At 36.3% G+C, this 17,619-nt stretch overlaps 1 protein-coding gene across 1 annotated transcript in view; it reads left to right on the forward strand.

The window, feature by feature from the left end:
* The first annotated feature begins 2,217 nt into the window (after positions 1-2,217).
* Positions 2,218-17,619, forward strand: part of LOC150089471 (cytochrome c oxidase assembly protein COX19) — a 49,804-nt gene continuing 34,402 nt past the window's right edge. Inside the window, exons 1-2 of the mRNA XM_090368615.1 lie at positions 2,218-2,467; positions 6,670-6,772. Of these exons, the coding sequence (XP_090224741.1) occupies positions 6,694-6,772 (79 nt within the window). The 5' untranslated portion in view covers positions 2,218-2,467; positions 6,670-6,693. The remainder of the gene's footprint in view (positions 2,468-6,669; positions 6,773-17,619) is intronic.

Raw genomic sequence — 17,619 nt, forward strand, 5'->3', positions numbered from 1 at the left:
CTTTGGGCGATGTTATGCTGGGATACCCTGGATCCAGTCCCCCATGTGCCGGGCAGTCTGACTTCTACCATTTGGACATGGATATGTAGTCTGCGCGGTAGCATAGTGGTATCGTCACCGTCCTCCAGACACCGGGTGGAAATGGCCCGGTTCGGATCCCGTCGATGACGCGAAGAACTTTAGTTGGCTTTTTTCATTCACTGGCTGAGTTAGGCGGTCTCAGGCGTAGATAGCAAGGTTTTCCCAGCAGAAACTGGGGGTTTTTTCGTCCAGCAAACAGGCAAATCGACCAGAGAACGCAGTCAATTTACAGACAAATCAATATATGGGTAGATGTAATCATTTACGGGGGGGGGGACCCTAATATCATTATTTGGTTTGGTTTTTTTAGACATGTACATGTGTATATGTAAGGGTGGCACCTAGAACGTTTGTTCAACTGCGCCTCGTATCTCTGTAGAGAACGGTATCACTACAAATGGGCCAGATATCTGTGTGTGACGTAGGTCTGTGTGTATTATGTGAGTGTTCTGTTCTGGCCTTTTGGCTACCCAGAAGCATCAGTGACCTAGACAGATGATCTGGATACTCGTGACTTGGGAAGGTGGGCCAGTCCAAGTAAAACAAGTACCGTCTCGAAAGAGACTCTAATTCACTTGATATTGCAAGCAGGTGGGCCAGGAAATTCTGGAGACCCATCCAGAGGTAAGAAAGAAGAAGAAAAAAAAAAAAAAATTACCCGTGGTACAAGTTGTAATACAAAATTGCCGGAAAAATAAAAAAATATAATAAACATAAATAAATCAAAACAGGTGCAGTTGAAAAAAAAAAAAAAAAAAAAAAATATATATATATATATATATATAATAAAAACTAGAACTAATAGTAATAATAATAATAATATTAATAACATTAAAACATAAATAAAAATATAATAAAAAATAAAAATAATAATAAATAAAAATAACAATAAACAAAAAATAAATAAATATAATAAACAAAAATATAATAAAAAATAAAAAATAATAATAAATAAAAATAACAATAAACAAAAAATAAATAAATATAATAAACAAAAATAAATAAAAATAATAAGAAGAATAATAAAAATAAATAAATAAAAAAAATAATAATAAAAAACTAGTGGTGATAAAATAATATATTTTTATAGGAAAAAAATAATAAAATAAAAAAATAAAAATAAAAATAAATAAATAAATAAAATCAAAAATTAATAAGTAGTAGTAGTAGTAGTAGTAGTGGCATGTGATGCAAGAAAGCAAATGTATGAGCTTATGCAGCATCAGCCAAAAAAAAAAAAAAAAAAATCACACCATTCCCTCCAAATGCCTGTCCAGTTTCTCCTTAAATTTATTCAACCTATCAACTTCCACAACGACAGATGGAAGTTTGTTCCAGCAATTAACCACCCGCTGGCTAAAGGCAAATTTCCGCACATCTATTCTACATCTGTCTTTTCTTAATTTGAATTTATGCTCCCTTAGGTTCGTAATCTGAACAAGTGGAAGGATCCCATCAGAATTCAGCGTGCTCAACCCATTCAAGGCCTTATATACCTCAATCAGATCACCGCGCAAGTGCCTAGTCTCCAGCCACTGCAATTTGCAGAACTTAAGCCTCTCTTGGTAAGAGGATCCCTTCATTCCCCTCACCAATCTTGTTGCCCTTCTCTGTACACGCTCAAGCAAATTTACACCCTTCCTAAAATGAGACCTCCATACATGTGTCATAATTCAAAAATTATTAGAAATATATACAAATAATCAGAAAATATGCATATATTATTTTCAGGCAATACAAAATATATTACCCAAAAACAATAATTAAAAATTAATAATGATTACCTATTTGCATTATCGTTTTTATAACTATCTACTTTAATTTTATAATCAAATTCTTATGTAGTCAGGAAATTGTTTTTTATCCTTTGCGAAAACGAAAAAAAAAGTATATAGAAAAAATAAAAGTATATTGGTTTTATAACAGTCTACTTTCATTTTTATTATCAAATTATTATGTAGTAAGGAAATTGTTTTTATTCTTTCTGAAAACGAAAAAATAAAAATTACTGGGAGTACGTAGTACATTGCCCGTACAGTATACAGTTCGGCAGATACAGTTAGTGTTGCGCATGCTCCGTAACAATTCCCAGTGCATAGACTGGCAGATACAGCGGCAAGAGGCAGAGGCATAGAGTGAGTGTCACGCATGCTCAGTCAAGTCGGAACTGCCCGTCAGAATACGATTCACGCCAGGTTGGAGCTGGCGGTGACTTGCGGGCTGATCGTCACTCGCGACACTAAAGTGCAGGATTAACGTAAAGAAAAAACACGGAGGCATCACCTTATACCATTTCAGCTCAAATTATTATTTGGGTACCATTTATCGTCGCTCTGTGGGGGTGGTCGTAGAATGCAGTGATTGTATGGTCGAGTTCTGTGATTGGGTAATTATTGTGAAGGCGTTTTGTTTCTGATTGTTTTGTGTCGTCGAGAATGGGGGGGGTGGGTAATTTAAAATCCAGAAACGAGTTCCCGATTTTAAAACAAATGGGGAGATAAACACCCAAGGCATATCAACCTAGGAGGGCGTGACGGAGAAAACAGTGAATGGCACCTGCCAATCACTGCCTTCCTCTTGCCCTTTCGTCGAAGTATGGAGTGGTACCCAAGATCTGAAATTTTCTTAACATTTAATAAACATAATGCAACCCCAGAGGCTTACATCTGGTGAGTATGGGGTTGGCATACCCATGGTCCTGAGCTGGATATCATAATTTTTCTCTCTTTTGGTGATGGTAGATGACTTTCATCAACCGGTGAAATACCACCACTTTGCTTATTGGAGGCTTGAAGTGGTGAAACCCATGTTTAGTCTCTAGAGCAAAGTTTCCGGCTTTCCCCCCCCCCCCCCATACTTCTCCTTCAATCCATGCACGGTACTAAGTACTATAGGTTTTGATACCTTTCGTGTTTGGGGTTTTCATAAAAAAAAAAAAAAAAAAAACTCTCTCTTTTCCTCTCAGGTTACTCAAATTTTTTTTTTTTTTTTTTGGTTGTTGCAGGATAAGCCTTAGGCTTCATTGCACCATATGGCTAATAATAATAATGCATTTTTTTTAAAGGAAATTAACATCATTCTACTCTTCCGTTTAGCACTGGTTGAGCCCCTATTTGAATAATCTCCATTGTTGTCAGTCTCCTGAATCTCATGTCGATAGCTCTGAAAGCCTGTGTTCTCCTTTAGACATTGGAGTAATTCTCTTTGGGTCTTCCTGGTGGGTCTCTTATCGTTAATTCTTCCTGTCAATACAACATTTGGCAGCCTTTGTTGTTTCATCCGATTCGCATGTCAAAGCCACTGAAGTTGTGTTTTGTAGATTAGTTCTATTATGCTGCGTTCAAAATTTGGACTTTTCTTACTTGTTCATTAGTTTTGTGTCCTCTCCAATTTGTTTCATTAATTTTCCTTAGGCATTTCATTTCAAATGCCTAAGGAAATCTTTTTTTAAACTTTCTTTCTTATTTATTTTCCATGTCTCACTATAAGTTGATGTGGGTATGATGACTGTTTCGTATAGTTTAATTTTTAGACTATTTGAGATTTTGTTGCCCTTCCATATGTTTTTGAGTCTGTTCATATTTGTCCATCCGTCTGTGATTAATTTATTATTATTAGTTATGTGGTGCAAGGAAGCCCAAGGCTTATGCTGCACCAGACAAAAAAAAATTTCCGAACTACCTCAAGAGAGAGAGAGAGAGAGAGAGAAGGGAACCACCAAGGAAGAGAAGAATGATGATATCCAGCTCAGGACCCTGGGTGTGCCAAGCTCATACTCACCAGATGTGAGCCCTGAGCCCCTGGGTATCTTTGGTCAATATTACTTAGGTTTCCAGTTACTAAAGCCCAGTTATATGAATTTTTGTTTGTATAATTGGGCTCTTGTATATACACTTGTTCTTTCTGTTTATTTTGAATGTTTATGTCTTCTATGGTTCGTCCGATTTGCATTACTTGGGTTTTATTTATATTGATATTTATTCCATAATTGTGATTATTTTATTGATGAAATTAACATCAGTTGTAATTAATAGTGTTGTCACCTTCAAAAATGAAAAATAGTGGACACTGGGCAAAAAAAAACTTTCAACAAAATTCTGTTTATGTATGAAAAAAAATTTTTTTTTAAACATTATTAAAACATACCGTGTAGTATGCCAGCAATTTTACCACTGGAATTTTACTAGGCAAAACAACCGGACATTGCTTGAAAATATCAGACATATTTTAGTTTTTATCTTTTACCCAACATTAATTAAAAATACTGGAAAGAGAGGTAAAATACCTGACAAGTGACAACCCTACTAATTACTATCTGCATACTTCAGAGACTAATTTCATTACTTCCAGCCAACCAACTTCTGATTTAACAAATTTGACTGCTGTGTCTAGGATAATCCTCCCCTCTTCAAACAAAAATTAATTTTCTTTTGTTTAGCAAAAAATTACTTTTTTTGAATGAATGAATGGATATTTACAAAAATCAGATTGCAATTTTCAGCTGCACAATAATAAATTACAGAACATAAATTAACAAAGACAACGAAGGTTGTGAAGTAGCAATAACTCCCTTTGCCTATACAAGTATTGTACTTATTTGCAACATGAGCATGTAGGCTGCTTTATTCCACTTCTTTCTCCGTGACTATTTTTCTTGGTGACAAGATTCAATTTATGGTCTCATTATTTACAGTCTCTGTTAATTTTTGGTAGATATTTTGAGAAATGTTATGATGAGAAATGTTTGTATTAGCTTCTGATGTGCTAATATCGCTTTCTGGGTGATTCAATTGGACAGTTCCTTCTTGGCAATGATGGTGATGTCTAGAACTTGTCAAATTTGGTAAGTATGCTTCTTCCTCGTCTTCATCAATATATGAATGATTGGGAATGCTTGCTCTTCATGCAGTGTTGTTATCAATGTTGAGGTGAGGCAGAAGCATCATTCTTATTAGCCACAAGATTTTCCATTTGTCTAATTAAAGCCTTATGAGAATAGCCAGGAATTAGATAATCATTCTCTGGGGAGTAAGATTGTTTAAGTATACAACCTGCTTCTGATAAGGGAAAATGATTGCTTAATCTTAAAGGTCACCTTAGACAGCTTTTGCACAATCCTAAAAGACCTTTTTCTCTAGCATGTGTTTTATCACCTATAGTCTTTCTTCCTAAGTATGGCGCACCCTAGCCTTAGTCGCTTTTATGACAATAAAATCGAAATCCAAACTTCCTAAATGCCTTAGCAACACTAAATTCCAGCTTTAAATAACATACTCTTGATTCCTAGCATCACTTTCTCCACTAACTCTTCATAATATTATTTATGAAGTGTTAGTGGAGAAACTGGTATCGATATACTGGAATCCTGTGTGGATTCCAGTATATGATGGAGCCAATATCATATGGAAGTGTAGAATTTTGCCCATAAAAATGAATTATGGTTTCTCCTCAACACTGCATTGACCAGCTGTATTATAATAAATTGCTGCTTACTCTAGATAATCATCCTAAGACTATGAGTCATAAGTTTGCTTACAATTTCACAGATTTAAGTACTCCATTAGTCCTTTACATTCTGGTCTGTATCCACTTTTGAAAATTTTATTGATATGGAGTAATAATTCTAATGAAAATTTGGCACAGTGGTCAGAGAGTAGTGTTTAAGGACAACCAAATCTAAAAAGATGTGATTAGTTAATAAACCAGTAATGGTCTCAGCCATAACAAGTAATTCTGTCCATCTGGAGAACATATCACCCACCACAAGTATAAATTTATTTCCTTTATCAGATAGCAGTGGCCTGACTATATCAGTGGAGATACTCTAGAAAGAGGTTAGACCTCTTGTAAGGAAGTCTTCCCCCTAAAATCCTTTCTGAGCTGACACACCTGACATGTTATAATGTGCAATATCAAACTCCTGGCAAAGTTGGCCAAAAGAATCTTTCAACCATCATGTTACTGGTCTTCTCTATACCCAAATGTTCACCCAGAGAATCATTATGGTATGTTTTTTTGTATTCATTGTGTCATTGAAAGAGGGGCTACAACAGTATCCAACAATGTTCCATTTATATTTCCTCATATTTTAAGCAGTCTGTGAAGATCTGCTTTAACTTAATAAATATAACAACTTAGATTTTACAAATGTCAAGTTTTAATAATAACTTGTCTAGACGGAATTGTAGACACTTTCAAATTTCACCCTAACTCAACTTTTTTTTTTTCAATGTTGCCCTGTACTTGTTAAGTAAGTCAACAGACCTCCCTTTAAAATATATTTGGATTAATTTGGTAGAGTCACTTCGACCATTTTCCAAATACTCTGTTTATTTAAAACTTCATGTTTTGTTTAGGCACTTGCCTAAACAAAACATGGAGACCTACCAGAAAGATAGGTCTCCTTTAAGATTGCTTTTTGTAAGTATATTAGATTGGCATTGTAATAATGCTGCAGGTGATTTTTCATCTTGGATACAGTTAAATAGTTAATGTTTTGCTTTTTGCTTTCATTCTTTTCAAGCTCTTTTATGTTATTTAATTATCAAAAAGAAAAAAAATATATTTATTTGTATTACTGTAATTTAGTTTTATTTTTAGTTTTGAAGCAGTATGTCTTCAATGACTTTTGGTCAGAAACATTTTAATCCAAAACCTCCAGATAAAGGCAGTTTCCCATTAGACCATGAAGGTAAGAAATAACCTATTTGCAGTAAATTGATACTAAAATATACTAGTGTAATTAAACACAACATTGTGGTCTTCCCATGCAGCTCAATTAACATCAAGTGGCTGCTTCACAGCTTGCATATATATGTGTGTGTGTGTGTAGCTATGGTTACAAAGAATTTCTACTTCGAAATCACAGGTCTCAGAGTTCTTTTGGACAGGGCAGATACTGCTGCTTCAGCCCTATTTCCTAGCCGTTTGAGGTAGCCAAGCTGGCACATTACATCACTGTGTGCTACGTGTTTGGACAGGGTTCAATCCCCAATCAGCAACTGAAGAAATTTCGAAAGTCTTTTTCATTCAAGACTGTAGTTAATCGATCTCAGGTCAAGGATTATCCTCCTGAGTTTTTCAGCCCACACAACATGCAAATTAGTTCATAAACACACATTTCTAGAGTGTTCTGTATATAGGAAATCCTCTATTTCCAATATACAGAAAACTTGTATTTGCATTTTTTCTGGGGATCAGCAAAAAAAAAAAAAAAGTGAAGATATATAGTTTATTTTTCACTTTAATGCAGTTTTTACATTCTGAAAATAATATTTTAAATAATGTTCTGAAAATAATGTGCCTAAAACATTATTCAAATATTTAAAGAGTTATATCATTTATTCACCTATAAGAAATACATGTATGTTTTCGGATTTTAAAGAAATATATAGTGTGGAACCAGTGTGGTGTGGACCCATTGGTAAAGATCATGTGAAATTTCACAAATTCCCTGAATTCTCTTGTGAAATTCCCTGAATAATAGTGGTGAAAACATTTTAAATTTCCAATAGAAACAAGCAATAACAAAGCCCTTTCCTTAGACCTCAGGGGCTCACATCTGGTGAGTATGGGTTTGGCACACCCAGGGTCCTGAGCTGGATATCATCATTCTTCTCTTTCTTGGTGATTCCCTTCTCTCTCTCTCTCTCTCTCTCTCTCTCTCTCTCTCTCTCTCTCTCAGGGTAACTCGGGAATTTTATTATTTTATTTTTTTGGCTGGTGCAGCATAAGCTTTAGGCTTCCTTGCACCATGTAGCTAATAATAATAATACTGCAATTTATGACCTTATTGGACAATCAGTATATGAACATTTAATTAATAAATTGAAGTTAAAAATTTTCCATTTTTATACATTTAAAGCTCAGCTTAGTCCCTTTTATAACTAGATCCTAATTTTAAGACACTGTTTTCGTGTTACAATTACACAGAATTATTCAACATGATTTACATTCAAAGTACTGTATCACATCAATTGAAAAATACTTCCTACTTCCTTTTCTAAATGTTTCACCCCAAATTACTGATATTGTGTGATATGCTTCCAGATTTGTTTGGCTTTTTGTATACCACAGGTTTAAAAAGCATGTGGAACACTATTCAAGAATTGGAAACCCAAGTGTGAAGAACATAATTGACTCTTATTGATGAACTTGAAAGAGAAGAGTTGTTGAAATGAGGGAATATTTCTTTGCTCTGTTCTCTCCGAGTTATTTTGGCTCTCACTATGATGATACCCAACATTAATTTCAAAGCACAACTTGAAAACAGGTTTGTAGAATAGCCACTGGAATGAACTCTGTAATTTGAATCTTTTAGTTTTTCTTTTGTACTTCAACTTAAAACTAGTAAATAAACTTGATATTATTCTGCAAGCTGTGAGTGGTGATATTTGGAGTGAAGTGAGGTAGAGCACTGTTGAAACCATGCTTTGTTCATAAAAAAGTTGAATATACTGCTCCCACGTATATTGCACATCTAAAAATTTTATGACATCACACCTAATGCTTCCCCCTTGTAGAAATGCATTTAAGTTCAACTTACTGCAGAATGCTAACATTCAAAATAATGAAACAAGCTCACCTGTGTCTTGAAAGAAAAAAAAAAGCCTGCTTAAAACTTCTGAAATCAGATTACAAATATATGTAAATCTTAATTTTAATATCAGTGAAGTCTGTATCCACTGCGATCAACTAAATCCTATTTACTGTTTTATCATTCATTCCATTTTAAAGGTGGTACATTTAATATTAGTATTAAAATGGCAGAATGATGGGGAAAACAAAGCTTATATAATACTCGCCATAAAAAAAAAAAAAAAACCTATTCCTTTCAAATATTTATTTAATTCTATTAAATCTAAATAAGATCTCTGACTCTGGAAGGCTAAGTGGTAACTTGTTGCAATAGTTGATTACTCTTTGGCTGAAGGCAACTTTGCTTACATCTTGTCTACAGTTATCTTTCTTTAATCTAAATCTATATATGCTTGTTTGCATCAACGTAGAAAGAGAAAAAAATGCCTCCATCATTCAGTGTTCATCCCTTTCATGGGCTGAAATACCTCAGTCAGATCCTCATGCATTTGCCTACCTTCCAAACTTTTCAGCTTACAGGAATCGAATCTTCCTGTATGACCAGAGGTGTAGCTAGGTTTTTGGCACCCTTGGCAAATTCGTGGCTATGCACCTTTTTTCACTAATTGGTAAAATCATAATAAGTACATTTGGACCTCTGTTTAATGAACTTCTTTATAGCGAATTTTTTTGAATTTCCCTTGGTAATTACATTTAAAATAGTTTCTGTAGAACAAAGAAAATTCTCGATATAACGAATGGATTATGAGAGACTTAACTGGGTATGCATTGTTCACACCTCTGGCCTTCAAGCAATTTAGGCTATAGTGCTGGTGCCTAGCATAAATTAAGAGCTAAAGAGATAACAATCTGCAATTAGTGGTTAACTTTGGACATTTAGGAGAGAGTGGTTTTCCTTTATCCCAACAAGTGGTCATCTATTGTTTCACAGAAGTGAATCATCCACTCTTTGCTGTAACTTTTCCCTATTTCTGTTTATATGGTCACAGTAGCTGAACATCTGAGTGACTCCAATATCTGGGACAATTTCAAAAAAAGAAAAAAAGATTTTAATTTAAGAACTAGTTTAAAAAACTAGTGACAATATTGATGATAAGAAGAAGAAAATGAGGGCAACAAAGTTATTAAACATAAACATGAAATGTTGGCCACCTTTGAAACTTCGTTGAGGCCTTCAGAGTGAAGAAAATATCCTTGAATATACATGTATTCGAGTGTGTAAAACAAATGCAAAATTTTTTTTAATGATCGATATGCACTGAAATCCTGTATAAAACAAAAGATAGCTAAATGTTTTGCAAAATAATTCTTAAGTGTAGTAATACTGTGTGCATCAAGGACGTATGAAAAAAATAGTTTTTTAATATGTATGTAATAATAAATTAACTTGTCTTAAATGTTAGAAAATATATTTATTCCCACTTATTTCTAATTTATTTCCCATCCTGTACTGTATTTTTGAATGTTGAATTATTTTTAATTGTTGAAAAGGTCATATTTCTTTATATTGAAATTTCTGTTTAATGAATTTTGCAAGTGAACAATCATTCACTTTCTAATTCTTTTAAAAAAACTTCAACTGTTTGGACTTTTTCTTGAACTTATATTTCAGTGGCATCATCATTTGTTTCATCCTCATTCAAATTATGTTCGTTTTCATTGTCACTTTCAGGTTTGGAGTGGCTTATTGTAAGCCAATCTTATAAACTATCGGAATGTTTTTTTTTTATTTTTTAAAATTTTATTTCTTTATGCAGTCTTTCTGCATGTACTGATGTCCACTTTTTTTTCTTTGGTGGCATGTTTAAAATTAATTGGATTTTTGTTGTTTTATTCAAATTATAAATCACAGTATTCATGATTACTTGTTTATATAGCAAGCACAAAAACACTATACACATTATTTAAAAACAAACTAATTATCACAAAAACATTATTTATAACTTCTAACTTATTCAGTATCGTAGAATGCACACAATGTGTGCATTGTGAACTGCTATGCATTCGAGCATGTGCTGAAGAAGCGGTCGCCTGATTGGTTTCTTCAAAGTTACGTTCTGGACTGCAAATATATATCTATGCTGCTGTGCAATATGTACTCAGATTTAAGGACAAATGCAGGCTTGAATCGCCCTCTGAAAACTCACCATTGGGCAAAAATTTATTTTCACCCTGTCCTCTGCCCTCCCCATCCTGATGCGACATCATATAGGGGTGCCATTTTGTCAGGTAGCCTCGGGTGTCGAAATAGCTTGACACAGAACTGGTCTAGCCTGTCAGTGGCACTCTTCTGATACCAGCACCCTTGGCACCTGCCCTAATGCCAAGGCATTCCTATGTTAATATATATAACTATCCCTTTGCATCCAAAGTATTTCTGTGTGACTATCCCTTTGCATCCAAAGCATTTCTGTGTGACTATCACTTTGCAGCCAAAATATTTCTCCAAGAGCCATCAAAGAGTATAAAAAATTTAAACATTTTTATTCTTAAAACCTCTATCTACTCCAGACTCAATGCCTGTTAATTCACTCTCACAATTCACTAGCATTTTTCTTTTTTCTTGGAAATTTTCCCATATTTAGTTAATTCTAGATATGGGATAATGCTGTTGAAGCAGTTTTTGGAATTGTAAAACTACTAGATTGAGATGATACAGGGACTAGTACATTAACAGAAGCCATAGAAAGAGGTAAAAATGATTCTTGCACTGCTTCTATTGGGATATGCAGTAGAGAAAAGCAGGTGTTAGGGATTACAAGGCCTACTGAGGGGCCTCATCAGACAAGCAAATATATGGGCCATGTTGGATTAAGAGCAGAAGCAGGTGCATGAATACTTGCACATATATTAATGCTAAGAGTATAGAAAATAAATTTTATGAATTTTAAGTACTGGTTAGGTCAAAAATGTGGACATTGTAGGGTTATTGGAAATGCTGTACCATTCAGACATAAGGGATGTGAAATTTGAATACAGCGAGTACAATGTGTACAGAAAGGACATTATTAAATTTATTTTTATTTATTATATAATGCGGCCCCAACCAAACTATGGCATATAGTGTAGAGTGCATAGTTACTGTGCAAATAAAGACCAATCAGTGTAGTGACGTGATGAGCGTATCATAGTGCAGTGTTGGGTTATGTTGCACGACTGGCTACTTAGCCCAACCAGCAGCAGCAGCAGAAACTGCTACCGGTTGGTAACCATTCCTGGCATGTGGAGCCAGGCCAGAGATCTAATGTTCAGATGTCACCAGATACAATCAACCTTGAAGGCAGTGATGGTCTCCAATACATGTGAGTGAAATGAATGTGCATTCATACTATAAGTGTTGAATTTCATTCTATGAAGTTAGTAACAGTAAGGAGTATAATCACAAGAAGTCAGCCAAGGGCTCACATCTGGTGAGTATGGGCTTAGCACACCCAGGGTTCTGAGCTGGATATCATCATTCTTCTCTCTCTCTCTCTCTCAGGGTAAAGGGGGATTTTTTTTTTTTTTTTTTGCTGGTGCAGCATAAGCCTTAGGCTTCCTTGCACCATATGGCTAATAATAATAAACATTTGAGGCCACTGTCATGTCAAGAATGTGAGATTTTGTAATTGCCGAGATGGTGGGTCAGAGACTGCACTGCTATATCCTAAACAGCACTCATGTTCAACTAGTCAGATGACATCATCCCATATAATTACATTAAAATATGATTAGAGAATGGTATCCCTAACCCATCACCACATTCACAATCCTAATGCAAACCACAGACAGCAACTGCTATCCACCAGTCCAGCCTGTTTGCCATGGTGGTCTGCTCCTCCACTGGAGCTCATATATTTCTCCTGAAACAAGGCCAGCTGGAAATGCAACTGCACAGTCACTGTCATGACCGTACAGAAAGGACAGAAGGAACGAGAGGGATGGAATGGAGTTATGTTCATTGCTGCTATGGATAAAGGGATGGTTGAGGGGGAGAAGACAGAGAGTGGTAATCAATGGATACTGCTCATGAGGGACTCCACTAATGTTATTAGTGGAGTCCCTCAGGGTTCAGTGTTGGGTCCATTGTTGTTTTCTGTATTTATAAATAAATGATATAGATGATGGTATATCAAGCTTAATGTCCAAGTTTGCAGACGATACAAAAGTTGGCAGGGTTGTTAAGGACACTACTGACAGTATGCTGCTTCAACAGGATCTGGAAAGGTTGAGCAGATTGGCCGAGAGGTGGCAAATGAAGTTTAACATTGACAAATGTCAAGTACTATATATGGGAAACAGTAATCCCATAGTAACGTATCAACTCTGTGGTACTACACTGGTAGAGAATGAAAAGGACCTGGGGGTAATTATGCAGGCAGATATGAAGTTTTCTGAGCAGTTGAGACGGGCTGCAAGAGTAGCTCATGGTGTCTTGTGAATGATATACAGTAAATTTTCTAGCAGGGATAAGGAGGTGATTATTCCCTTGTATAAGGCAATGGTCAGGCCACACCTTGAGTACTGTATACAGGTCGGGAGGCCTCATTTCAAGAAGGATGTAGATCTGCTGAAACGAGTATAGAGAAGGCCAACAAGACTGGTGAGAGGAATAAAGGGGTGCTTTTACCAAGAGAGGCTTACGTTCTGCATGTTGCAGCATCTGGAGACTAGGCACCTGCAAGGTGATGTGATTGAGGTGTATAAGGCCTTGAATGGCTTAAGCAGGCTCAATGCTGATGGGATACTTCTGCTTGCTCAGATTAAGAACCTGAGGGGGCATAAATTCAAATTGAGGAAAGACAGATGTAGGATACATGTGCAGAAATTTGCCTTTATCCAGCAGGTAATTGGTTGGTGGAACAGACTTCCATCCCTTGTTGTGGAAGTTGATAGCCTAAGTAAGTTTAAGGCTCAGCTGGACAGGAATTTTGAACGAACAGAGGGGTGAAGTGGAAGTTTTTTTTTTTTTTTGGCCGATACTGCATAAGCTTGCTTTCTTGCATCATATGCCTCTACTAATGCTAATGCTTTCTTGCATCATATGCCTCTACTAATGCTAATGCTTTCTTGCATCATATGCCTCTACTAATGCTAATGTTAAGCTTTAACAAAGAAGAGATTTTGCAGAAGCATTCCATATATAAAAGAATATCATTAACAAAAAAATTGGAAGGTGGCTATTCTCCCCCCTCCCCATATTTCTTACTTTATTCCAGAATAAACAAAAATCTCCAATGATAAGACTGCTATACTGTCAGCCAACACATTGCAACTAGAGTAAACTTTCACTCTTATGCTTCATTCCTTCCCCTAATACTCATACAATTAGCATAACAAACAGCAGAGTGAGAGCATCCACCCACTGATCCACAACTACAGAATTGAGCACGCTCTTCTCCCCAATAAGACCACAGTTCCCAGGATGTCAAGCATCTCACATTCCTTCAGTTCATTGTGTGTTTCATTGTTAAGAGAAGTAGAAGATGTAGTACCTTTAGTTATGTACATAATGGTCATTTGTTAGCGTATTAATAATTTTTTATTACAGAAGGAGGCAGAGACATTTGAAACATGGTTATTGTTAATGTTTTGTCAAATTAATTAAATTAGTCAAATTGTGAGAAACAATTTTGTGTAGTGGTTGTTTGTTTATCAGAGTGATTGGGCACTCATATTACTAATAGGGGCTTAGAGGGGAACAGGTATCCTGTGTGTTATCAGACACTCAGTCTAAAACGCTGATGGATCCAATATCTTTCTGTTACAGAAGATTTAGGAGAAGTCCGGTTGACCTGCCTCCCTAAAATCCACTCATGCACATCTTCTCGATGGTAAGCCCTGTTACGTCACATAGGTGGCAACGAACATTTAGAGTGGTTCTCTTCAAGACGCCTGGTCAGCGTGAAGAGGAAAAGACCAAACCCTCCAGCATATGACAGCACGACAAAACAAATGGCCCTCAGTCCCCAGCGGCTTTCACTTTCTCTCTTACGGCAGCGAAAGGATCAGAGTGGAAGCAGAGAGTGCTAAGAATCTATGGGTACGACCAGACTGCCATGCACGGAAACTGAATTTGGCCTGTTACAATGTACGATCATTCATCGGTGAAGACAGGATATTAGAGCTGTAAAAGGAATTAGAAAATGTGAATTGGAATATCATCGGTTTGGCTGAAACAAGACTGCCATGCATGGATGCCATGCAAGACTGCCATGCAGGTTTATCAAGTGGAAATTGCTGTACACCAATGGAAACAGTGAAAGTAGTTAAGGTGGAGTTGGGTTTCTGGTCCATAAATATTTAAAAAACAACATTTTAGAATTCAAAAGTACATCACCAAGGGTGTCAAGACTAATACTCAGGATTTCTAAGAGGTACAAACTAAAGGTTATAATGATTTATGCACCAACATCGAGCCATGATGAAGAAGAGGTTGAAGAAATGTACACCGAAATTGAGAGTCTTCTAGATGAGCAAAAAACCCACTACACTATTATTATCGGGGACTTCAATGCTAAGGTTGGAAAAATACAAAACAGCACAGAAAGGGGAACTATAGGAAATTTTTGAATTGGTGAAAGAAATGAAACAGGCGAAAGACTTGTGGAATTTGCAGAATCTCAAGGATTGTCAGTAATGAACACATTTTTCAAGAAAAGGGTGAACAGAAAGTGGACATGGAAGAGTCCAAATGGATTAACAACTAATGAAATCGACTTTGTCCTCACTAACAGAAGATATATTGTGAATGATGTTACCGTCCTGAATAAGGTAAATGTTGGAAGTGATCACAGAATGGTAAGATGTACACTTGATATAGATGTAGGAAAGGAAAGGAAAAAACTAACTTGAGTAAATAATACAAAGGTCTTTGAGATAACAGAAGAGGAGAAAAAGCAGTATGGTAAGGTAATTTAAGGGTAAGTTGCTACAATGGATAAAAGGATGGTTAAGTGGGAGAAGACAGAGGGTGGTAATCAATGGGTGCTGCTCTTCGTGGACTAATGTTATTAGTGAAGTCCCACAGGTTTCGGTGTTGGGTCCACTGTTTTTTGTTTTGGATATTTATCAGTGATATTGATGAAGGTATATCAGACTTAATGTCGAAGTTTGCAGATGATACAAAGGTTGGCAGGGTTCTTAATGACAGTGTGCTACTGCAACAGGATCTAGATAATTTGGGCAGATGGGCTAAGAAGTGGCAACTGATGTTTAACCTTGACAAACACAAAGTACTGCATATGGGTAGATGTAACCCCAGAGAAACGTACCAACTGTGTGGTACTACACTTAAGGTGGTAGAAAATGAAAAAGACCTGGGAGTAATTGTGCAGGCAGATATGAAGTTTTCAGAGCATTGCAGACAGGCTGCCAGGGCAGGTCATGGGGTTTTGTCAATGATATATAGGAATTTTGCTAGCAGAGAAAAGGAGGTGATTATCCCTCTGTATAAGGCAATGGCCAGGCCACACCTTGAGTACTGCGCACAGGTCTGGAGGCCTCATTTTAGGAAGGATGTAGATTTACTTGAGCGTGTACAGAGAAGGGCAACAAGATTGGTGCGCGGAATGAAGGGATCCTCTTACCAAGAGAGGCTTAAGTTCTGCAAATTGCAGTGGCCGGAGACTAGGCACCTGCGCGGTGATCTGATTGAGGTGTATGAGGCCTTGAATGGGTTGAGCACGCTGAATTCTGATGGGATCCTTCCACTTGTTCATATTACGTACCTAAGGGGGTATAAATTCAAATTAAGAAAAGACAGATGTAGAATAGATGTGCGGAAATTTGCCTTTAGCCAGCGGGTGGGTAATTGCTGGAACAAACTTCCCTCTGTCGTGGAAGTTGATAGATTGAATAAATTTAAGGAGGAATTGGACAGGCATTTGGACGGAACCTAAGGGGGCATAAATTCAAATTGAGAAAAGACAGATGTAGAATAGAATAGATGTGCAGAAATTTGCCTTTTGGACGGAATGGTGTGTTTTTTTTTTTTTTTTTTTTGACTGATGCTGCATAAGCTTATACACATTCTTTCTTGCATCACATGCCACTACTACTACTACTACTACTACTACTGGAACTTAAGAACAACTTTGAGCTTCTGCAGACTGCTCAGGACCAAGATATTGACGAGGAATATTACAACTTTCTGAAAGTGATAAAGCCCAAGAAACCTATAGAGAAAAAGAATCTAAAGAAGAAAAAATTAGTCAAGAAACACTTGTTATGATGAACTGAAGGCGAAAAATGAAGAGCAAGATAAACACTGACAAGGAGAAAATTGAGTATACTGAGTTATGCAAAGCCATTAGAAAGAGACTCAGAGAGGACATAAGAAGATATAACACAAGAAAAGTAGAACAGGCATTAAGGAAAAACAAAGGACTTAAATCAGCTGTGATGAGCAGTAATACAGAAAGACAAATGAAACTGAAGAATAGCAATGGTGTACTTACAAGCAGCAGAGAAGGCATAATTCAAATAGCAGGAGACTACTATAGAGAATTATACAAGGAGCGAGGGAATGATGCCAGCAGTGGGGAAGATGGATTGCAAATTAGCAACGCATACTACATACCCGATATTCTTCCTGATGAGGTAAAACATGCATTGAAGAAGAAGAATCAGAAAGCCCCGGGGGGAAGATGAAGTTACTGTAGAGTTGTTAAAATTGGGAGGAAGAGACATAACACAAAAACTGGCAAGGCTCTTCACAAAGTGCATTAGCAAAGGTGACACCTATGCAGTGGAATAATGCAATCATAGTTTTGCTGCATAAGAAAGGAGATAAATCAGAAATTGGAAATTATAGACCAATTAGCTTGTTATCCCACATCTACAAGTTGTTCACAAGAGTTATTACTAACAGATTAGAAAGAATACTTGATGAGAATCAACCGAAAGAGCAAGCTGGCTTTAGGACAGGATTCTCAACTATGGATCACTTTCACGTAATAT

Source organism: Mastigoproctus giganteus, chromosome 2 (genome assembly GCF_048544385.1).
Source record: "Mastigoproctus giganteus isolate SK-2022 chromosome 2, ASM4854438v1, whole genome shotgun sequence".
In the NCBI taxonomy this organism is placed as follows: Eukaryota; Metazoa; Arthropoda; class Arachnida; order Uropygi; family Thelyphonidae; genus Mastigoproctus; species Mastigoproctus giganteus.